At 52.5% G+C, this 25274-nt stretch overlaps 1 protein-coding gene across 1 annotated transcript; it reads right to left on the reverse strand.

Annotated features, from left to right (window-relative positions):
• Positions 1-3177: 3177 nt before the first annotated feature.
• On the reverse strand, positions 3178-8400 carry LOC128299453 (uncharacterized). Its single transcript, XM_053035429.1, has one exon. The coding sequence runs from the start codon at positions 8398-8400 to the stop codon at positions 3178-3180; it is 5223 nt and encodes a 1740-aa protein (XP_052891389.1).
• Positions 8401-25274: the final 16874 nt, after the last annotated feature.

Consider the following 25274-nt stretch of genomic DNA (forward strand, 5'->3'; position numbering starts at 1 on the left):
CTCCTGATACCAGGAGAGCATCCAACGCAGGAGGATGCTTTTGTCTGTGTCGATCGAGCCAGAAAACGCGCCAAAACTGACCAGTTTTTCAAGCTCCTGATACCAGGAGAGCATCCAACGCAGGAGGATGCTTTTTCCGTGTCGATCGAGCCAGAAAACGCGCCAAAACTGACCAGTTTTTCAAGCTCCTGATACCAGGAGAGCATCCAACACAGGAGGATGCTTTTCGAGTCAATCGAGCCAGAAAACGCGCCAAAACTGACCAGTTTTTCAAGCTCCTGATACCAGGAGAGCATCCAACGCAGGAGGATGCTGTTCCGTGTCGATCGAGCCAGAAAACGCGCCAAAACTGACCAGTTTTTCAAGCTCCTGATACCAGGAGAGCATCCAACGCAGGAGGATGCTTTTGTCTGTGTCGATCGAGCCAGAAAACGCGCCAAAACTGACCAGTTTTTCAAGCTCCTGATACCAGGAGAGCATCCAACGCAGGAGGATGCTTTTCCGTGTCGATCGAGCCAGAAAACGCGCCAAAACTGACCAGTTTTTCAAGCTCCTGATACCAGGAGAGCATCCAACGCAGGAGGATGCTTTTTCCGTGTCGATTGAGCCAGAAAACGCGCCAAAACTGACCAGTTTTTCAAGCTCCTGATACCAGGAGAGCATCCAACGCAGGAGGATGCTTTTCCGTGTCGATCGAGCCAGAAAACGCGCCAAAACTGACCAGTTTTTCAAGCTCCTGATACCAGGAGAGCATCCAACGCAGGAGGATGCTTTTGTCTGTGTCGATCGAGCCAGAAAACGCGCCAAAACTGACCAGTTTTTCAAGCTCCTGATACCAGGAGAGCATCCAACGCAGGAGGATGCTTTTCCGTGTCAATCGAGCCAGAAAACGCGCCAAAACTGACCAGTTTTTCAAGCTCCTGATACCAGGAGAGCATCCAACGCTGGAGCATGCTTTTTCCGTGTCGATCGAGCCAGAAAACGCGCCAAAACTGACCAGTTTTTCAAGCTCCTGATACCAGGAGAGCATCCAACACAGGAGGATGCTTTTCCATGTCAATCGAGCCAGAAAACGCGCCAAAACTGACCAGTTTTTCAAGCTCCTGATACCAGGAGAGCATCCAACGCAGGAGCATGCTTTTCCGTGTCAATCGAGCCAGAAAACGCGCCAAAACTGACCAGTTTTTCAAGCTCCTGCTACCAGGAGAGCATCCAACGCAGGAGGATGCTTTTTCCGTGTCGATCGAGCCAGAAAACGCGCCAAAAAGGACCAGTTTTTCAAGCTCCTGATACCAGTAGCAGCGGCGGATCAAACGGTAGGCGGAGTAGGCGGTCGCCTAGGGCCTCGCCGTGTTGGGGGTCCCAAAAAATTTGTGCCGATTGTGCGATTTTTGGAAATTTAGCAGCAGAGTTTATTTATAGCACAAAATCTAATTTAAAAGGAAACAATTTGATCGAAAATATCCTTAGATTTTATATATCTGTGGTCAGATAATTTTTTTTTATTTGATTAGGCTCGATTTGATCGGCCTGATTACACAGCTACGCAAGAGAAGTATGCAGTGTACTCAAACCCCCGTGCCGATAAAGAGGCACGACATCTTTAGGATGTTTAAGCCTACCATTTCTGGCTTTTTTTGCTTCATTTACCCGTAGGATAGTCAATGCTGCGTACGGAGGTTTGGTGGTCCAGATGAAATTTTTCCGTGGTCCTGTCTTTTGCCGGTCTGGCTGCGCTACCAATACACCATCTGGCCGCCCCGTGAACCCTTATATTCCCTTTTGCTTCAACCTATTCATGTACTCTATTTTTTGAACGGGTTTTTCGATCTCAAGATTTTCATATTTTTTCATCTGTTCGTAAATAATTCTACCGTTAGATGCTAGAATGGAAACCATGCTTGTTTTCACTTCCGCAATACTCGCAAGCTATTGCCATTGCGATACTCGTGGTGTGATATCTTTCACTGATTGAACCGTGCAAATGTCCTGCCTGCGTATTTCGGAACAGTATTGTGGTGGATTATTGTGTTTAGTATTTCGATTGTCACAATTTCTGCAAGTTTGCAAGCCGGTAATGATGTTACATCCGACACAATCTGTCAGTGTACTACGACATAGCTAGCATTATCATAGATTATGAATAAAATCATATTGCAATTATTAGAACTATCTTTTTCGTTTGATATTACAATTACTATTTCTGTCTGTCTGGAATACTATTTCTGTCTTTCTTGATTATTTCTTATTCGAAGGTGGATTGTAGGTCCAGCTTATGTCCACCCATCCCAAACTGTCCAAATTCTTCATCATATCCCCTTGTAGAACTACATTGTTATAATCTCGGTAACATTTGCATCGTTGTTAGACTGAAATCGTTTTAATTTCTATTTCTAAATTCATATGGTTTAAGATCATGGCCGCGAAATTAAAATTAAAAAAAGAGCACGAAAAAAGATAATTGAAGAAATCAAGTATGCATTGATATAAAAACGATATATTTAGTCAAGAACCTATCATAGTAGTCTTGCTAAAACATTGTCGTGCGTGCTGAAAGCGGTCCCCTTTTTTTGCATTAAAAACTCAGTTTGTTTGAGAAAAATTAGTGAGTGCTCTGTGGTGTTATATCCCTATAATTGGCTACTGACTATCAAATTGTGCATGAGGAGCACGTAGTCTGTTTCATACTGATGTAAATGTGACGAAATGATCGCAAGTGTCTTCACAATGACCGAAGAGATTGGCCCAGAAATTCTTGTATTTCTTGACGCACGGACAACCGACCTAAAATTGGAGCATCAAACTTAATACGCGAAAATCAAGCGAACGATCGAAATTCACATTAATATGTGCCACTAGAGTTGACAAAATGCTGACAAATTTGCCCAATGACAGAATCAGCTGGGCAACTGTGAAAACCACTATACCGTAGCCGCGCACACAATTGTTTTCAGATTTTCGATACCAGGAGAGCATGTTTTTCCAGAGGTGACATCTGCAGCTTGGAACAAATTTGCCCATCACAATTGCTATTGCATACTATCAAACACGCGAGAACGATCGCTAATAAGTAATATCAATAAAACGGAAAGCATCCCTCATCTCGCTCAAAATTGAAAGCCCGCGAGAAAGGACATACACACCACGGATAAATCACACTATTGGCTACGTCACATCCTATCGGTCTAATCTAATCGGTCGTGGTAATAGAGCTAACCTATTCGCGGCTCGTGTTATTGCTTTTCCCCCGGCTGTGCGCAACGTAACTACGCGTGTGATTCCGTCCTTGCCAGGGTGTAGCGCTGTAATGCGTCCCAGCGGCCACACGGTCGGGTGGAGATTGTCCTCCTTTATGATCGCGAGCTGATTGATCTCCAGCTCAACCGGCGCGTTGTTGTAGTGCTTAGCTCGAGCCTGAAGCTGCTGCAGATACTCCGGATACCATCGTGACCAGATTTGCTGGACTTGCTTCTGCACGAGTTGGTATTCCTTTAGGCGGTTGCTCGGAATGTGCCTCATGTCAACCTCTGGTACAGCCTGCATATTGCTTCCTACAAGAAAATGACCAGGAGTTAGTGCTTCAGTGTCTGAGGGTTCGTCCGATAACGAAATTAGAGGGCGAGAATTCAGACATTGCTCGACCTGAGCAAGAAGGGTGAGCATATTCTCCTGCGTTATGCTAGTAGTGCCAATTATCTTCATCATATGCTTTTTAGCCGACTTCACCGCCGCTTCCCAAAGTCCTCCAAAATGAGGTGCCCGTGGAGGTATGAACTTCCAATCCATCTCATTGTTGGCACACCAGTCGACTATGCTCCTGCGGTCCTCATCGTTGGTCTTCAGCATCTCGTAGAGACGACGTAGTTCGTTGGCAGCTCCCTTGAACGTTGTCGCGTTGTCTGAGTGTAACTCACACACCTTGCCACGGCGGGCAACAAATCGACGTAGTGCTGCCAAGAACGCTGTTGTTGTCAAATCACTGACCAACTCGATGTGAACTGCCCTGGTCGCAAAACAAACGAAGATAGCAATATATGCTTTCGTAGGACTTCGGTTTCGGACTGTTGACTTGATCATGAATGGGCCACAGTAGTCCACTCCGCTGATCGAGAAGGGTCTATTCGGAGAAACCCTTGATGTCGGCAAATCAGCTATGGCTTGTTTTATCAGTGTGGGCTTGTTTTTGAAACAAACCTGGCAGCGATGGAAAACAGCCTTTGAAAGGTTTCTACCACCAATCATCCAAAACCTTTGGCGAAGTGTGGCTAGTAATAGCTGGGGACCAGCATGTAACAACTTTACATGATACGCCACTGCCAGTAAAACACTCAATGGATGCTTCGACGATAGCATAATTGGGTGTTTGCCTTCTTCTGGTAATTCAGCATTACCAAGCCGGCCACCGATGCGTAACATACCGGTATGATCGAGGTAAGGTGACAACCATTTCAATTTGGAGCTCGATGAAATCTGTTTTTCCTTTTTCAGGTATGTTATCTCATCGGCAAATGAGTCCTGTTGAGCCAAGAAGCATAGCTTCAACTCCGCTCTTCGCAGTTCCAAAGCCGTAAGCGGTGGAATAGTGTTCTCAAGCTTCCCGATGATAGTCTGCTTCTTGCACCTGACCATTGATGCATTGCGAAGACAATCAATGAATCGTAGACAGTATGCCATCACACGTCTCATTCTGTTGTAAACGGAGAACCGCTTGAAGAAGGTGCCACGGAATTCACACTTCGTAGAAACTGTTACGATCCGTGACGCAGCTACTCGTTCTTCAATGTCCCCGTCGTGCTTCTTTGGGATTGGTGCCGATTTTGGCCATTTGTCTTGGCCGTAAGCCAACCACTGAGGCCCACGCCACCAACGATTACACTCCAACAGTTCTTCCGGCTTTAGTCCTCGTGATATGTCGTCCGCCGGATTGTCACTACCAGGGACATGACGCCATTCTGCCACTCTTATCTCTTCCTGGATCTGTGCCACCCTGTTGGCAACAAACGGGTTCCACCGACGTGGTGGGGAATTCAGCCAGTATAACACCGTCATCGAGTCTGTCCAGCAAACGGCTATCGTAGAAGTCGTAAGAGCCCGACTCACCTTCTGGTACAATTGAATTGCCAATCGTGCGGCACAGAGCTCCAACTTGGCAATTGAGTGCGTATTTGCCAATGAAACTACCTTGGATTTGGCAGCCAATAGTTTCACTGAAGTTGTGTGCATCGACTCTGCACGCACATAGCAGCAAGCTCCATAAGCAGTTTGTGACGCATCAGCAAAAACGTGCAGTTGTAGGTTGACCGTCTTTGGCTGAGCAACAAATCGAGGCACTCGGAGTTTGCGTAGCAAATATAAGGTAGAGTGAAACTTTCTCCACTCTTCTTGGAGGTCGTTGGGTAGTGCACGATCCCAATCGTACGCCTTTCCATCATGCCTTAAACACCACAACCGCTGCAGAAAGACTTTCGCCAGGATGATGGTCGGACCCAGTAGGCCAATAGGGTCAAAAATGCTTGCGGTATACGACAATACAAGGCTCCTTGTTAATACTTCTGCCGGTGATGGAAGATCGACCTTGAAGCAAAACATATCGTTTCCGGGTTCCCAAACTAACCCTAATGTGCTGACTGCTTGTCCATCCTTCCACTCGTGCAAGGATTGAATCGCAAGATCCTCCTGTGGCACGTCTCGTAGTGACTCCGGAACGTTAGAAGCCCATTTCTTCAAAGTGAAGCCAGCTGAATTCAGCATAGCTGAAATTTGCTTCCGAACTGCTATGGCTTCGTTTATATCGGTCGCTCCGGTAAGCAGATCGTCAACATAAAAATCATGTAGGACGGGATTTACAGCCTTCGGGAACTTGTCCTTATGGTCATGGGCTATCTGCTGTAGTGTTCGAGTGGCTAGAAACGGAGCCGACGCCGTACCGTACGTGACTGTTGTCAGCTCATACGTTGCTATGGGATCTACTTGGCTCTCTCTGTATCGTATACGCAAAAGATTCCGGTCCTGATCACTGTGGAGAATCTGACGATACATTTTCTCTACATCCGCAACGATTGCTATGGCATGAGACCGGAATCGCAAGATGATCGACAAGAGATCCTCTTGAACGATTGGCCCAACTAACAGGGTATCATTGAGGGAGTATCCAGAAGTCGTTTTGCAGGATGCATCAAAAACGACTCGTACTTTGGTGCTTGTGCTGGATTCCTTCAGCACTGCATGATGAGGTATGTAACAATGTGTTATGCTGTCATCCACCGGTTCTGTAAGTTTCCTCATATGCCCCAGCTCCTCGTACTCTCTCATGAACCGTTTGTATTCAATATCCATTTCAGGATTGCTCTTCAAACGACGTTCCACACCTAGCAGTCGACGATCGGCGATCGCCCTTGATAGTCCAAGCACACGGGATGAACTTAGATTCTGAGGTAGAGAAACGACGTACCGACCTTGTGCATTACGATGAGTAGTGGCAACGTAATGTTTTTCACACATGTTCTCTTCCAATGACATAGCTGGACCCTCCATGATGCTCTCTGTCTCCCAAAACCGTTGTAGCATCCCATCAAGCGTAGCTTGAATGGTCGTTGTGTGACATGACCGCTGAATGGATGTCGATACAAGGGAGGTATTGCCAGCAACTGCCCAACCGAAGGGAGTTTCAACCAGCCACGGTTTGCCCTTTCCCAATGAAAGTTTCCTACCGGTGTGCATCTCCCAATATGCTTCACTTCCTATCACAACATCGATTTTGGCAGGGATGTTGAATGCCTCATCTGCTAGATTGTCTGTTGGGAATTTCCACGCAGTCACATCTATCGGTTCCGTAGGAATGTCCATTACTGGATTTTTCAGTACGAGGAACTCAAGCTGACTCGAAAATTGCTGCGATTTCGACTCTACGGTGGCTACAATGCAGCCCTTAATCTGCTGTGATGCCTGCCCGATACCCGACACCGTGACGTTAACTTTTGACTGCGTTGATAACATTCGCCTTGCCAATGAATCCGAAATCAAATTACACATGGACCCAGAGTCCAACAATGCTCGAGCTTCGTATCTGAATCCATGATCATCTACTAGGTTGAGAACGACCGTTTCGAGGCATACTGCATCGACATCCGCATGAACACTCAATATAGCTTTCGGATGTAGATGATCATGCAACATGCTGTGGTGACGTGCATTGCATGTATTGCATCGATGGCTCGAGCTGCAGGATTTTACTTGATGCCCTCTGTTCAAACAATTCCAGCACAACCGTTCACTAACGATGATTTGTCGCCGCTGATGTAGTTCTTTCTTTGCAAATTCCGGACAGGTCCGGAGATTGTGCATTTCTGCACAACCTAACGGACACGACGACGATGGTACGGTTGCTGGATTGGGTTGCGGCCTCCGTGCCGTTGCTGCATTCACCCCAGCCTTTAGTCTCATTTTCTGTTCACTGCCGGTCATTTTTCTCGAATGCAACTCCGTTTCCTGCGCATATGTCCTCGTCGACCGAAGGATTCGGACGCGATCCTGTAGGAAATCTATCAATTGTTTGTACTTATCTTTTTCATGATGCGCAGAAAATTTTTCCCAGGCAAGGATGGTGCTCGAATCCAGCTTCAGGAACAGCATATTCGTCAACGGGGTGTCCCATGTCTCGATCGGCTCGTTCAGCTTCCTCAATCCGTTGACATGCCGCGTGAATTCATCGACTAGCTGCGCGAGTTCATCCACGTTCTCCGACTGCACAGCGGGAAGATAGTGAATCTTCCTGTAATATTCACGGGTCAGCATTCGCGGGTTGTCATAACGTTTCAGCAGGGAGTTCCAAGTGACGGCGTAATTATCTGCCGTCAGAGTGGTATGCTCGAAGAGCAAACCGGCATCACCCTTCAGTGACGACAGCAAATACTGTAGCTTCATAATTGACGGGATGTCCACAGAAGAATCAATCATAGCCACGAATCTGTCCCGGAACGTCAACCATTTTGTCGAATCACCGTCGAACGTTGGTAATTCGATTTTCGGTAGGCGGAGATTAATCGACCCAGTATGGCTGGTCGACAAGGCACTCGCGTTGGCATACAGAAGAGAAGCATTAAGGGGGTTAGCCTCCGTAGGCTGTTGCTGAAGAAAGAAACCCTTTAAGCGTCGGAAACGCGAATCCATATCGCACCGTTCCTGTATGTAACCGTCGATGGCTTCGGGACGGTCATCTAACTCTTCCAGCTTAGAGATAGCATCCATAAAATCCGCCTTGTGGCATTCCAACTGTTCCAAGCATACCGGAATATCGCCACTATCCCTAGCCGTGTAGGAATCCTTAAACTGTTCCAGGTTTTGTATTAACGCATGCGCTTGGCGCTTTTTCAATTGCGCGGCTTTGATCTTCTTCTCCATTTTCAAATCAGGACGCTTTATCACTCACACTTGAACACGTATTACACCAATCGTCGCGCACTTAAAGTCAAGTCCTGGTGTATGTAGTAGTGAGCACGGTCACGTATTGCACTCGGGCGCGGGAACGTTGCACACAACTTGCGCACAAGATAGAGTTCACGGGAGTTTAACGCGGGAAACCACAAGTTCAAAATGGGCACATGCGTCGCTGGCTGTTGCCAAAGGAACGCTAAGCTTGCGGGACGCGAAGCTAACGATACACGAATGTTATTGATACGGAGTATCTAATCACACACGACAAACTGTGCCCTTGCGTAGCAAGTAACACAAAACTTCAATGTAAGTACTTTTAATGTTTAAGGCAATATTCGATTAGCAACGAACGTTATGCCTTACACATACACACACACACGAGCACACACGGAACAAATTGACGAAGATCAAATTCCGTTCTTCACGTAATGAAGATATCACACTGCAAAATAGCACCCTTTAAAATCCGGTTCGAAGGACCAAAATGTAAGAAATTTCCACTGGCAGGATGCTAGGATGTGGCGTAGCCAATAGTGTGATTTATCCGTGGTGTGTATGTCTTTTCTCGCGGGCTTACAATTTTCAACTGTTTATTCGATCGTTCCATAAATTCATTTTACATGTAGTTCATTCGTTTCATTTCTCTAGTGTTCCTAATCTGTCATGACGCGTCCGTTTATACTGCTAGCTCGTAGTGTTGTCAAAGGGTAACAAATACAACACATAAATTCATGAAATCTTTCCTAATCTTAACGTATAAATTCCAACACTTTCCGTCGGTTGGTACGAAATTCCATACAAAACCAACTGTTTTCCGATTTCCGATACCAGGAAAGCATCCACGGAAGAGGTAGCACTTTGAACAGCAATTTTGGTCGAAAACCGCCGAAAGGTATTCAATATTTAAACACTAACTTTTCCGTTGGTCGAGTAAAATTTTGCAGCAATTTTGCTCGAAAACCGCCGAAAGGTATGCAATGTTTAAACACTAACTTTCCCGCTGGTCGTGAAAAATTTCTTCGAAAACTACCAGTTTTCGAATGTATTGTACCAGGAGAGCATCCACGGAAGAGGTAGCTCCTGGTACTGCGCCGGAAGGTATGCAATCAACTAGCAATTTAATGCGCCGTAAGGTATGCAATGTTTATACACTAACTTTCCATACAAACCAGCTGTTTTCAGATTTCCGATACCAGGAGAGCATGTACTTCAAGAGGTGACATCTTCCTTCCTCCTCCCCCCCTTCCCCCTCACCCAAAATAGCGGTCAAGATGGCGGCCAATATGGCGGCCAAGATGGCGGACAAGATGGTGGCCAAGATTGCGGACAGAAGATGGCGGACAAGATGGCGGACACAAGATGGCGGACAAGATGGCGGCCAAGATGGCGGACAAGATGGCGGACAAGATGGCGGACAAGATGGCGGACACAAGATGGCGGACAAGATGGCGGACAAGATGGCGGACAAGATGGCGGAAAAGATGGCGGACAAGATGGCGGACAAGATGGCGGACACAAGATGGCGGACAAGATGGCGGACAAGATGGCGGACAAGATGGCGGACACAAGATGGCGGACAACATGGCGGACAAGATGGTGGAAAAAATGGTGGACAAGATGGCGGACAAGATGGCGGAAAAGATGGCGGATAAGATGGCGGACAAGATGGCGGACATAAGATGGCGGACAATATGGCGGACAAGATGGCGGACAAGATGGAGAACACAAGATGGCGGACAAGATGGCGGACAAGATGGTGGAAAAGATGGCGGACACAAGATGGCGGACAAGATGGCGACCAACATGGTTGACACAAGATGGCGGCCAAGATGGCGGACAAGATGGCGGACAACATGGCGGCCAAGATGGCGGACAAGATGGCGGACAACATGGCGGACAAGATGGCGGCCAAGATGGCGGACAAGATGGCGGCCAAGATGGCGGACAAGATGGCGGCCAAGATGGCGGACAAGATGGCGGACAACATGGCGGACAAGATGGCGGACACAAGATGGCGGAAAAGATGGCGGACACAACATGGCGGCCAAGATGGTGGTCAAGATGGCGGCCAAGATGGCGGACAAGATGGCGGACACAACATGGCGGCCAAGATGGCGGCCAAGATGGCTGACAAGATGGCGGACACAAGATGGCGGCCAAGATGGCGGCCAAGATGGCGGACAAGATGGCGGACACAAGACGGCGGACAAGATGGCGGACAAGATGGCGGACAAGATGGTGGACAAAATTGTGGACAAGATGGTGGACAAGATGGCGGACAAGATGGCGGACAAGATGGCGGACAAGATGGCGGACACAAGATTGCGGACAAGATGGCGGACAATATGGCGGACAAGATGGCGGACAAGATGGCGGAATAGATGGCGGCCAAGATGGCGGACAAGATGGTGGACAAGATGGCGGCCAAGATGGCGGCCAAGATGGCGGCCAAGATGGCGGACAAGATGGCGGACAAGATGGCGGACAAGATGGCGGACAAAATGGCGGACAAGATGGCGGACAAGATGGCAGCCAAGATGGCGGACAAGATGGCGGACAACATGGCGGACAAGATGGCGGCCAAGATGGCGGACAAGATGGCGGACAAGATGGCGGACAAGATGGCGGACACAAGATGGCGGACAAGATGGCGAACAAGATGGCGGACAAGATGGCGGACAAGATGGCGGACAAGATGGCGGCCAAGATGGCGGACAAGATGGCGGACAAGATGGCGGACACAAGATGGCGGACAAGATGGCGGACAAGATGGCGGACAAGATGGCGGACAAGATGGCGGACAAGATGGCGGACAAGATGGCGGACAATATGGCGGACAATATGGCGGACAAGATGGCGGACAAGATGGCGGACAAGATGGCGGACATAAGATGGCGGACAATATGGCGGACAAGATGGCGGACAAGATGGCGGACACAAGATGGCGGACAAGATGGCGGACAAGATGGTGGAAAAGATGGCGGACACAAGATGGCGGACAAGATGGCGACCAACATGGTTGACACAAGATGGCGGCCAAGATGGCGGACAACATGGCGGACAACATGGCGGCCAAGATGGCGGACAAGATGGCGGACAACATGGCGGACAATATGGCGGCCAAGATGGCGGACAAGATGGTGGCCAAGATGGCGGACAAGATGGCGGCCAAGATGGCGGACAAGATGGCGGACAACATGGCGGACAAGATGGCGGACACAAGATGGCGGAAAAGATGGCGGACACAACATGGCGGCCAAGATGGTGGTCAAGATGGCGGCCAAGATGGCGGACAAGATGGCGGACACAACATGGCGGCCAAGATGGCGGCCAAGATGGCTGACAAGATGGCGGACACAAGATGGCGGCCAAGATGGCGGCCAAGATGGCGGACAAGATGGCGGACAAGATGGCGGACACAAGATGGCGGACAAGATGGCGGACAAGATGGCGGAATAGATGGCGGCCAAGATGGCGGCCAAGATGGCGGACAAGATGGTGGACAAAATGGCGGACAAGATGGTGGACAAAATTGTGGACAAGATGGTGGACAAGATGGCGGACAAGATGGCGGACAAGATGGCGGACAAGATGGCGGACACAAGATTGCGGACAAGATGGCGGACAATATGGCGGACAAGATGGCGGACAAGATGGCGGACAAGATGGCGGACACAAGATGGCGGAAAAGATGGCGGACACAACATGGCGGCCAAGATGGTGGTCAAGATGGCGGCCAAGATGGCGGACAAGATGGCGGACACAACATGGCGGCCAAGATGGCGGCCAAGATGGCTGACAAGATGGCGGACACAAGATGGCGGCCAAGATGGCGGCCAAGATGGCGGACAAGATGGCGGACAAGATGGCGGACACAAGATGGCGGACAAGATGGCGGACAAGATGGCGGAATAGATGGCGGCCAAGATGGCGGCCAAGATGGCGGCCAAGATGGCGGACAAGATGGCGGACAAGATGGTGGACAAAATTGTGGACAAGATGGTGGACAAGATGGCGGACAAGATGGCGGACAAGATGGCGGACAAGATGGCGGACACAAGATTGCGGACAAGATGGCGGACAATATGGCGGACAAGATGGCGGACAAGATGGCGGACAAGATGGCGGAATAGATGGCGGCCAAGATGGCGGCCAAGATGGCGGACAAGATGGTGGACAAGATGGCGGCCAAGATGGCGGCCAAGATGGCGGACAAGATGGCGGACAAGATGGCGGACAAGATGGCGGTCAAGATGGCGGACAAGATGGCGGACACAAGATGGCGGCCAAGATGGCGGATAACATGGCGGACAAGATGGCGGACAAGATGGCGGACAAGATGGTTGACAAGGTGACAGCCAAGATGGTGGACACAAGATGGCGGACAAGATGGCGGACAAGATGGCGGCCAGGATGGCGGTCAAGATGGCGGACAAGATGGCGGACAAGATGGCGGACAAGATGGCGGACACAAGATGGCGGACAAGATGGCGGACAAGATGGCGGACAAGATGGCGGACAAGATGGCGGACAAGATGGCGGACAAGATGGTGGACAAGATGGCGGACAACATGGCTGACACAAGATGGCGGACAAGATGGCGGACAAGATGGTGGACAAGATGGCGGACAAGATGGCGGACAAGATGGCGGACAAGATGGCGGACAAGATGGCGGCCAAGATGGCGGCCAAGATGACGGCCAAGATGGCGGACAAGATGGCGGCCAAGATGGCGGCCAAGATGGCGGACAAGATGGCGGCCAAGATGGCTGACAAAAGATGGCGGACACAAGATAGCGGCCAAGATGATGGACAAGATGGCGGACACAAAATGGCGGACAACATGGCGGACAAGATGGCGGCCAAGATGGCGGACAAGATGGCGGACACGATGGCGGACAAGATGGCGGCCAAGATGGCGGGCACAAGATGGCGGACAAGATGGCGGACAAGATGGCGTACAAGATGGCGGACAAGATGGCGGACAAGATGGCGGACAAGATGGCGGACAAGATGGCGGACAAGATGGCGGACAAGATGGCGGACAAGATGGCGGACAACATGGCGGCTGAGATGGCGGACAAGATGGCGGACAACATGGCGGACAAGATGGCGGCCAAAATGGCGGACAAGATGGCGGACAAGATGGCGGACACAAGATGGCGGACAAGATGGCGGACAAGATGGCGGACAAGATGGCGGACAATATGGCGGACAAGATGGTGGACAAGATGGCGGATTAGATGGCGGACAAGATGGCGGACAAGATGGCGGACAACATGGCGGACAAGATGGCGGCCAAGATGGCGGACAAGATGGCGGCCAAGACGGCGGACAAAATGGCGGACAAGATGGCGGACAAGATGGCGGCCAAGATGGCGGACAAAATGGCGGACAAGATGGCGGACAAGATGGCGGACAAGATGGCGGACAACATGGCGGACAAGATGGCGGACAAGATGGCGGACAAGATGGCGGACAAGATGGCGGACACAAGATGGCGGACACAAGATGGCGGACAAGATGGCGAACAAGATGGCGGACAAGATGGCGGACAAGATGGCTGACAAGATGGTGGCCAAGATGGCGGACAAGATGGCGGAAAAGATGGCGGATAAGATGGTGGACAAGATGGCGGACATAAGATAGCGGCCAAGATGGTGGCCAAGATGGCGAACAAGATGGCGGACAAGATGGCGGACACAAGATGGCGGACAAGATGGCGGCCAAGATGGCGGACAAGATGGCGGACAAGATGGCTGACACAAGATGGCGGACACAAGATAGCGGACAAGATGGCGGACAAGATGGTGGCCAAGATGGCGGACAAAATGGCGGACAAGATGGTTGACAAGGTGACAGCCAAGATGGTGGACACAAGATGGCGGACAAGATGGCGGACAAGATGGCGGACAAAATATTGGACAAGATGGCGGACAAGATGGCGGCCAAGATGGCGGACAAGATGGCGGAAAAGATTGCGGATAAGATGGCGGACAAGATGGCGGACAAGATGGCGGACAAGATGGCGGACAAGATGGCGGACAAAATGGCGGACAAGATGGCGGACAAGATGGCGGACAAGATGGCGGCCAAGATGGCGGACAAGATGGCGGACAAGATGGCGGACAAGATGGCGGCCAAGATGGCGGCCAAGATGGCGGCCAAGATAGCGGACAAGATGGCGGACAACATGGCTGACACAAGATGGCGGACAAGATGGCGGACAAGATGGCTGACACAAGATGGCGGACACAAGATAGCGGCCAAGATGGCGGAATAGATGGCGGACACAAGATGGCGGACAAGATGGCGGACACAAGATGGCGGACAAGATGGTGGACAAGATAGCAGACATCATGGCGGCCAAGATGGCGGACAAGATGGCGGACACAACATGGCGGCCAAGATGGCGGTCAAAATGGCGGACAAGATGGCGGACAAGATGGCGGACACAAGACGGCGGCCAAGATGGCGGACAACATGGCGGACAAGATGGCGGACACAAGATGGCGGACAAGATGGCGGACAACATGGCGGCCAAGATGGCGGACAAGATGGCGGACAAGATGGCGGACAACATGGCGGCCAAGATGGCGGACAAGATGGCGGACAAGATGGCGGACTCAAGATGGAGGCCAAGATGGCGGCCAAGATGGGATGGTGACCTGCGGGAGGTGGGTGGAGACCCGTGTGAGGTGGGTGGTGACCCGTGGGAGGTGGGTGGTGACCAATGGGAGCGACCCATACATCCAATCAAATTACTCCACGCAAATATGCCGCGTATGTATTGCATATCGTGGCGGGAGATCGCGCATTCTCTGATGCATTGTGAGGGGTAGTCACCTGTCAATCTTTTTGCAATACAGAAGGAGCGAGTTACTTAGTTGTGACTCTCGATTTTTTTTTATTTATTGGATTGTTTAACATTGTGTATCCCATTAAACAAACAACGCAAATTTTATATAATAATATTAATATGTGTTATGCACAGTGGGTTAGATTTGCGTAGCTTTTAGCATTTGAAAACTAAAATGCTAGGTCATGTTTTTGAGTTGAAAGACTACCTCCATGATCATTCGCTCACATCGATGTTTTAGGCGATGAACAAAAATTAACGGTTGATTTCTGTGGTGAGCTTCTACTTACTGAACTTTTTCAACAATTGAATGTGTTTTATAGCATTCTTTGATCCATTAGGTGCAGGGCCACGAGAGTAGACAAAATGCTGAAAAATTTGTCCAATGACCAAATCAATTGGTCAACTGTGAAAACCACTATACCATAGCCGCGCACACAATTGTACGCACACGATCCACCACCAGATTTCCGATACCAGGAGAGCATGTTTTTCAAGAGGTGACATGCAGCTGAAGATGTATGAAACGGAAAGCATCATTCATCTCGCTCAAGCCTTCCATCGACTGGTTCAAAATTACATACAAAACCAGCTGTTGTTTTGCAAGGGGTGACACCTGATACCAGCCGAGCAAGATGGCGGCAAGATGACGGTAGATTGCGCGCTACTTCGTATGCAATTCCAAACGAAATTCCATACAAAACTAGCTGTTTTCAAATTTCTGATACCAGGAAGGCACATTTTTCAAGAGGTGACCTGGTACCAGCCGAGCAAAATGGCGGAAGATGGCGCGCAACTTCTTACGCAATTCCATGAAAATTAGCCGGCACCACCAACCTCTCACGAATAACCACTTACCTCCCACGTGTGACCACCCACCTCCCACTGTTCAACACCCACCTCCCACGGGTCACCATCCACCCCTCACGGGTCACCACCCACCTCCCACGGGTCACCTCCCACCTCCCACGGGTCATCTCCCACCTCCCACGGGTCACCACCCACCTCCCACGGGTCACCACCCACCTCCCACGATTCAACACCCACTTCTCACGAGTCACCATCCACCCCCCACGGGTCACCACCCACCTCAAACGTGTCACCACCCACTTCCCACGGGTCACCACCCACCTCCCACGTGTCACCAACCACCTCCCACAGGTCACCACCCACCTCCCACGGGTCATCTCCCACCTCCCACGGGTCACCACCCACCTCCCACGCGTCACCACCCACCTCCCACGGTTCAACACCCACCTCCCACGGGTCACCACCCACCCCTCACGGGTCACCGCCCACCTCAAACGTGTCACCACCCACTTCCCACGGGTCACCTCCCACCTCCCACGGAACACCATCCACCTCACACGGGTCACCACCCACCTCCCACGGGTCACCTCCCACATCCCACGGTTCATCTCCCACCTCCCACGGGTCACTACCCACCTCCTACGGGTCACCATCCACCTCCCACGGGTCACCACCCACCTCCCACGGGTCACCATCCACCTCCCACGGGCCACCACCTTCCTCCCACGGGTCAACACCCACCTCCCACGAGTCACCACCCACCTCCCACGGGTCACCACCCACCACCCACGGGTCACCACCCGCCATCTTGTCCGCCATCTTGGCCGCCATCTTGTCCGCCATTTTATCCGCCATCTTGGCCGCCATCTTGGCCGCCATCTTGGCCGCCATCTTGTCCACCATCTTGTCCGCCTTCTTGTCCGCCATTTTGTCCGCCATCTTGTACGCCATCTTGTCCGCCATCTTGTGTCCGTTACCTTGTCCGCCATCTTGTCCGCCATCTTGTGTCCGCTACCTTGTCCGCCATCTTGTCCGCCATTTTGTCCGCCATCTTGTCCGCCATCTTGTCCGCCATTTTGTCCGCCATCTTGTCCGCCATCTTGTCCGCCATCATGTCCGCCATCTTGTCCGCCATCTTTTCCGCCATCTTGTCCGCCATCTTGTCCCCCATCTTGTCCGCCATCTTGTCCGCCATTTTGGCCGCCATCTTGTCCGCCATCTTGTCCGCCATCTTGGCCACCATCTTGTCCGCCATCTTGGCCGCCATCTTGTCCGCCATTTTATCCGCCATCTTGGCCGCCATCTTGGCCGCCATCTTGTCCACCATCTTGTCCGCCTTCTTGTCCGCCATTTTGTCCGCCATCTTGTACGCCATCTTGTACGCCATCTTGTGTCCGTTACCTTGTCCGCCATCTTGTCCGCCATCTTGTGTCCGCTACCTTGTCCGCCATCTTGTCCGCCATTTTGTCCGCCATCTTGTCCGCCATCTTGTCCGCCATTTTGTCCGCCATCTTGTCCGCCATCTTGGCCGCCATCTTGTCCGCCATTTTGTCCGCCATCTTGTCCGCCATCTTGTCCGCCATCATGTCCGCCATCTTGTCCGCCATCTTGTCCGCCATCTTGTCCGCCATCTTGTCCCCCATCTTGTCCGCCATCTTGTCCGCCATTTTGGCCGCCATCTTGTCCGCCATCTTGTCCGCCATCTTGGCCACCATCTTGTCCGCCATCTTGTGCCCGCCATCTTGTCCGCCATCTTGTCCGCAATCTTGGCCACCATGTTGTCCGTCATATTGTCCGCCATCTTGTCCGCCATCTTGGCCGCCATGTTGTCCGCCATATTGTCCGCTATCTTGTCCGCCATCTTGGCCGCCATCTTGTATCAACCACATTGGTCGCCATTTTGTCCGCCATCTTGTCCGCCTTTTTTTCCGCCATCTTGTCCGCCATCTTGTTCGCCATCTTGTCCGCCATTTTGTCCGCAATCTTGGCCGCCATCTTGTCCGCCATGTTGTCCACCATCTTGTCCGCCATCTTTTCCGCCATCTTCTCCGCCATCTTGTCCGTCATCTTGGCCGCCATCTTTTCCGCCAGCTTGTCCGCCATCTTGTCCGCCATCTTGTGTCCGCCATCTTGTCCGCCATCTAATCCGCCATCTTGTCCACCATCTTGTCCACCATCTTGTCCGCCATCTTGTGTCCGCCATCTTTTCCGCCATCTTGTGTCCGCCATCTTGTCAGCCATCTTGTCCGCAATCTTGTGTCCGCCATCTTGTCCGCCATCTTGTCCGCCACCTTGTCCGCCATCTTGTCCGCCATCTTGTCCGCCATCTTGTCCACCATCTTGTCCACAATTTTGTCCACCATTTTGTCCGCCATCTTGTCCGCCATCTTGTCCGCCATCTTGTGTCCGCCATCTTGTCCGCCATCTTGGCCGCCATCTTGTCCGCCATCTTGTCCGCCATCTTGTCCGCCATCTTGTCCGCCATGTTGTCCGCCATCTTGTCCGCCATGTTGTCCGCCATCTTGTCCGTCATCTTGTCCACCATCATGGCCGCCATCTTGTCCACCATCTTGGCCGCCATCTTGTCCGCCATCTTGTCCGCCATCTTGTCCGCCATCTTGTCCACCATCTTGTCCGCTATCTTGTCCGCCATCTTGTCCATTATCTTGTCCGCCATCTTGGCCGCCATCTTGTCTGCCATGTTGTCCGCCATCTTGTCCGTCATCTTGTCCACCATCTTGGCCGCCATCTTGTCCGCCATCTTGTCTGCCATCTTGTCCGCCATCTTGTCCGCCATGTTGTCCGCCATCTTGTCCGCCATCTTGTCCGCCATCTTGTCCACCATCTTGTCCGCCATCTTGTGTCCGCCATCTTGTCCGCCATTTTGGCCGCCATCTTGTGTCCGCCATCTTGTCCGCCATCTTGGCCGCCAACTTGTCCGCCATCTTGTCCACCATCTTGTCTACAATCTTGGCCGCCATCTTGTCCGCCATCTTGGCCACCATCTTGTCAGCCATCTTGTCCGCCATCTTGTCCGCCATCTTGCTCGCCATCTTGTCCGCCATCTTGTGTCCGCCATCTTGTGTCCGCCATCTTGTCCGCCATCTTGTCCGCCATCTTGTCCGCCATCTTGTCCGCCATGTTGTCCGCCATCTTGTCCGCCATCTTGTCCGCCATCTTGTCCGCCATTTTGTCCGCCATCTTGGCCGCCATCTTGTCCGCCATCTTGTCCGCCATTTTGTCCGCCGTCTTGGCCGCCATCTTGTCCGCCATCTTGGCCGCCATCTTGTCCGCCATGTTGTCCGCCATCTTGTCCGCCATCTTGTCCGCCATCTAATCCGCCATCTTGTCCGCCATCTTGTCCGCCATCTTGTCCGCCATGTTGTCCGCCATCTTGTCCGCCATGTTGTCCGCCATCTTGTCCGTCATCTTGTCCACCATCATGGCCGCCATCTTGTCCACCATCTTGGCCGCCATCTTGTCCGCCATCTTGTCTGCCATCTTGTCCACCATCTTGTCCGCCATCTTGTGTCCGCCATCTTGTCCGCCATTTTGGCCGCCATCTTGTGTCCGCCATCTTGTCCGCCATCTTGGCCGCCAACTTGTCCGCCATCTTGTCCACCATCTTGTCTACAATCTTGGCCGCCATCTTGTCCGCCATCTTGGCCACCATCTTGTCAGCCATCTTGTCCGCCATCTTGTCCGCCATCTTGTTCGCCATCTTGTCCGCCATCTTGTGTCCGCCATCTTGTGTCCGCCATCTTGTCCGCCATCTTGTCCGCCATCTTGTCCGCCATCTTGTCCGCCATGTTGTCCGCCATCTTGTCCGCCATCTTGTCCGCCATCTTGTCCGCCATTTTGTCCGCCATCTTGGCCGCCATCTTGTCCGCCATCTTGTCCGCCATCTTGTCCGCCATCTTGTCCGCCATGTTGTCCGCCATCTTGTCCGCCATCTTGTCCGCCATCTTGGCCGCCATTTTGTCCGCCATGTTGTCCGCCATGTTGTCCACCATCTTGTCCGCCATCTTGGCCGCCATTTTGGCCGCCATCTTGTGTCCGCCATCTTGTCCGCCATCTTGTCCGCCATCTTGACCGTCATCTTGGCCACCATGTTGTGTCCGCCATCTTGTCCGCCATCTTGTCCGCCATCTTGTCCGCCATCTTGTCCGCCATCTTGTCCGCCATCTTGTTCGCCATCTTGTCCGCCATCTTGGCCGCCATCTTGTCTGCCATGTTGTCCGCCATCTTGTCCGCCATGTTGTCCGCCATCTTGGCCGCCATCTTGTGTCCGCCATCTTGGCCGCCATCTTGGCCGCCATCTTGTCCACCATCTTGTCCGCCATCTTGTCCGCCATCTTGTCCGCCATTTTGTGTCCGCCATCTTGTCCGCCATCTTGTCCGCCATCTTGTGTCCGCCATCTTGTCCATCATTTTGTCCGCCATGTTGTCCGCCATCTTGTCCGCCATTTTGGCCGCCATCTTGTGTCCGCCATCTTGTCCGCCATCTGGACCGCCATCTTGGCCGCCATGTTGTGTCCGCCATCTTGTCCGCCATCTTGTCCGCCATCTTATCCACCATCTTTTCCGCCATCTTGTCCGCCATTTTGTCCGTCATCTTGTCCGCCATCTTGTCCGCCATCTTGTGTCCGCCATCTTGTCCACCATTTTGTCCGCCAAGGTTTCCGCCATCTTGTCCGCCATTTTTGCCGCCATTTTTGCCGCCATCTTGTGTCCGCCATCTTGTCCGCCATCTTGGCCGCCATGTTGTGTCCGCCATCTTGTCCGCCATCTTGTCCGCCTTCTTGTCCGCCATTTTGTCCGCCATCTTGTACGCCATCTTGTCCGCCATCTTGTGTCCGTTACCTTGTCCGCCATCTTGTCCGCCATCTTATGTCCGCTACCTTGTCCGCCATCTTGTCCGCCATTTTGTCCGCCATCTTGTCCGCCATCTTGTCCGCCATTTTGTCCGCCATCTTGTCCGCCATCTTGTCCGCCATTTTGTCCGTCATCTTGTCCGCCATCTTGTCCGCCATCTTGTGTCCGCCATCTTGTCCACCATTTTGTCCGCCAAGGTTTCCGCCATCTTGTCCGCCATTTTTGCCGCCATTTTTGCCGCCATCTTGTGTCCGCCATCTTGTCCGCCATCTTGGCCGCCATGTTGTGTCCGCCATCTTGTCCACCATCTTGTCCGCCTTCTTGTCCGCCATTTTGTCCGCCATCTTGTACGCCATCTTGTCCGCCATCTTGTGTCCGTTACCTTGTCCGCCATCTTGTCCGCCATCTTGTGTCCGCTACCTTGTCCGCCATCTTGTCCGCCATTTTGTCCGCCATCTTGTCCGCCATCTTGTCCGCCATTTTGTCCGCCATCTTGTCCGCCATCTTGTCCGCCATCATGTCCGCCATCTTGTCCGCCATCTTTTCCGCCATCTTGTCCGCCATCTTGTCCCCCATCTTGTCCGCCATCTTGTCCGCCATTTTGGCCGCCATCTTGTCCGCCATCTTGTACGCCATCTTGTCCGCCATCTTGTGTCCGTTACCTTGTCCGCCATCTTGTCCGCCATCTTGTGTCCGCTACCTTGTCCGCCATCTTGTCCGCCATTTTGTCCGCCATCTTGTCCGCCATCTTGTCCGCCATTTTGTCCGCCATCTTGTCCGCCATCTTGTCCGCCATCATGTCCGCCATCTTGTCCGCCATCTTTTCCGCCATCTTGTCCGCCATCTTGTCCCCCATCTTGTCCGCCATCTTGTCCGCCATTTTGGCCGCCATCTTGTCCGCCATCTTGTCCGCCATCTTGGCCACCATCTTGTCCGCCATCTTGGCCGCCATCTTGTCCGCCATTTTATCCGCCATCTTGGCCGCCATCTTGGCCGCCATCTTGGCCGCCATCTTGTCCACCATCTTGTCCGCCTTCTTGTCCGCCATTTTGTCCGCCATCTTGTACGCCATCTTGTCCGCCATCTTGTGTCCGTTACCTTGTCCGCCATCTTGTCCGCCATCTTGTGTCCGCTACCTTGTCCGCCATCTTGTCCGCCATTTTGTCCGCCATCTTGTCCGCCATCTTGTCCGCCATTTTGTCCGCCATCTTGTCCGCCATCTTGGCCGCCATCTTGTCCGCCATTTTGTCCGCCATCTTGTCCGCCATCTTGTCCGCCATCATGTCCGCCATCTTGTCCGCCATCTTGTCCGCCATCTTGTCCGCCATCTTGTCCCCCATCTTGTCCGCCATCTTGTCCGCCATTTTGGCCGCCATCTTGTCCGCCATCTTGTCCGCCATCTTGGCCACCATCTTGTCCGCCATCTTGTGCCCGCCAACTTGTCCGCCATCTTGTCCGCAATCTTGGCCACCATGTTGTCCGTCATATTGTCCGCCATCTTGTCCGCCATCTTGGCCGCCATGTTGTCCGCCATATTGTCCGCCATCTTGTCCGCCATCTTGGCCGCCATCTTGTATCAACCACATTGGTCGCCATTTTGTCCGCCATCTTGTCCGCCTTTTTTTCCGCCATCTTGTCCGCCATCTTGTTCGCCATCTTGTCCGCCATTTTGTCCGCAATCTTGGCCGCCATCTTGTCCGCCATGTTGTCCACCATCTTGTCCGCCATCTTTTCCGCCATCTTCTCCGCCATCTTGTCCGTCATCTTGGCCGCCATCTTTTCCGCCAGCTTGTCCGCCATCTTGTCCGCCATCTTGTGTCCGCCATGTTGTCCGCCATCTAATCCGCCATCTTGTCCACCATCTTGTCCACCATCTTGTCCGCCATCTTGTGTCCGCCATCTTTTCCGCCATCTTGTGTCCGCCATCTTGTCAGCCATCTTGTCCGCAATCTTGTGTCCGCCATCTTGTCCGCCATCTTGTCCGCCACCTTGTCCGCCATCTTGTCCGCCATCTTGTCCGCCATCTTGTCCACCATCTTGTCCACAATTTTGTCCACCATCTTGTCCGCCATCTTGTCCGCCATCTTGTCCGCCATCTTGTGTCCGCCATCTTGTCCGCCATCTTGGCCGCCATCTTGTCCGCCATCTTGTCCGCCATCTTGTCCGCCATCTTGTCCGCCATGTTGTCCGCCATCTTGTCCGCCATGTTGTCCGCCATCTTGTCCGTCATCTTGTCCACCATCATGGCCGCCATCTTGTCCACCATCTTGGCCGCCATCTTGTCCGCCATCTTGTCCGCCATCTTGTCCGCCATCTTGTCCACCATCTTGTCCGCTATCTTGTCCGCCATCTTGTCCACCATCTTGTCCGCCATCTTGGCCGCCATCTTGTCTGCCATGTTGTCCGCCATCTTGTCCGTCATCTTGTCCACCATCTTGGCCGCCATCTTGTCCGCCATCTTGTCTGCCATCTTGTCCGCCATCTTGTCCGCCATGTTGTCCGCCATCTTGTCCGCCATCTTGTCCGCCATCTTGTCCACCATCTTGTCCGCCATCTTGTGTCCGCCATCTTGTCCGCCATTTTGGCCGCCATCTTGTGTCCGCCATCTTGTCCGCCATCTTGGCCGCCATCTTGTCCGCCATCTTGTCCACCATCTTGTCTACAATCTTGGCCGCCATCTTGTCCGCCATCTTGTCCACCATTTTGTCCGCCATGTTGTCCGCCATGTTGTCCACCATCTTGTCCGCCATCTTGGCCGCCATTTTGGCCGCCATCTTGTGTCCGCCATCTTGTCCGCCATCTTGTCCGCCATCTTGACCGTCATCTTGGCCACCATGTTGTGTCCGCCATCTTGTCCGCCATCTTGTCCGCCATCTTGTCCGCCATCTTGTCCGCCATCTTGTCCGCCATCTTGTTCGCCATCTTGTCCGCCATCTTGGCCGCCATCTTGTCTGCCATGTTGTCCGCCATCTTGTCCGCCATTTTGGCCGCCATCTTGTCTGCCATCTTGGCCGCCATCTTGTGTCCGCCATCTTGTCCGCCATCTTATCCACCATCTTTTCCGCCATCTTGTCCGCCATTTTGTCCGTCATCTTGTCCGCCATCTTGTCCGCCATCTTGTGTCCGCCATCTTGTCCATCATTTTGTCCGCCATGTTGTCCGCCATCTTGTGTCCGCCATCTTGTCCGCCATTTTGGCCGCCATCTTGTGTCCGCCATCTTGTCCGCCATCTTGGCCGCCATCTTGTCCGCCATCTTGTCCACCATCTTGTCTACAATCTTGGCCGCCATCTTGTCCGCCATCTTGTCCACCATTTTGTCCGCCATGTTGTCCGCCATGTTGTCCACCATCTTGTCCGCCATCTTGGCCGCCATTTTGGCCGCCATCTTGTGTCCGCCATCTTGTCCGCCATCTTGTCCGCCATCTTGACCGTCATCTTGGCCACCATGTTGTGTCCGCCATCTTGTCCGCCATCTTGTCCGCCATCTTGTCCGCCATCTTGTCCGCCATCTTGTTCGCCATCTTGTCCGCCATCTTGGCCGCCATCTTGTCTGCCATGTTGTCCGCCATCTTGTCCGCCATTTTGGCCGCCATCTTGTCTGCCATCTTGGCCGCCATCTTGTGTCCGCCATCTTGTCCGCCATCTTGGCCGCCATCTTGGCCGCCATCTTGTCCACCATCTTGTCCGCCATCTTGTCCGCCATCTTGTCCGCCATTTTGTGTCCGCCATCTTGTCCGCCATCTTGTCCGCCATCTTGTGTCCGCCATCTTGTCCGCCATCTTGGCCGCCATGTTGTGTCCGCCATCTTGTCCGCCATCTTGTCCGCCATCTTTTCCGCCGTCTGGTCCGCCATCTTGTCCGCCATCTTGGCCGCCATCTTGGCCGCCATGTTGTCCGCCATCTTGTCCGCCATCTTGGCCGCCATCTTGGCCGCCATGTTGTCCGCCATCTTGTCTGCCATCTTGTCCGCCATCTTGTGTCCGCTACCTTGTCCGCCATCTTGTCCGCCATTTTGTCCGCCATCTTGTCCGCCATCTTGTCCGCCATTTTGTCCGCCATCTTGTCCGCCATCTTGTCCGCCATCATGTCCGCCATCTTGTCCGCCATCTTTTCCGCCATCTTGTCCGCCATCTTGTCCCCCATCTTGTCCGCCATCTTGTCCGCCATTTTGGCCGCCATCTTGTCCGCCATCTTGTACGCCATCTTGTCCGCCATCTTGTGTCCGTTACCTTGTCCGCCATCTTGTCCGCCATCTTGTGTCCGCTACCTTGTCCGCCATCTTGTCCGCCATTTTGT

This window comes from Anopheles moucheti, chromosome 2 (assembly GCF_943734755.1).
Source record: "Anopheles moucheti chromosome 2, idAnoMoucSN_F20_07, whole genome shotgun sequence".
NCBI lineage: Eukaryota > Metazoa > Arthropoda > Insecta > Diptera > Culicidae > Anopheles > Anopheles moucheti.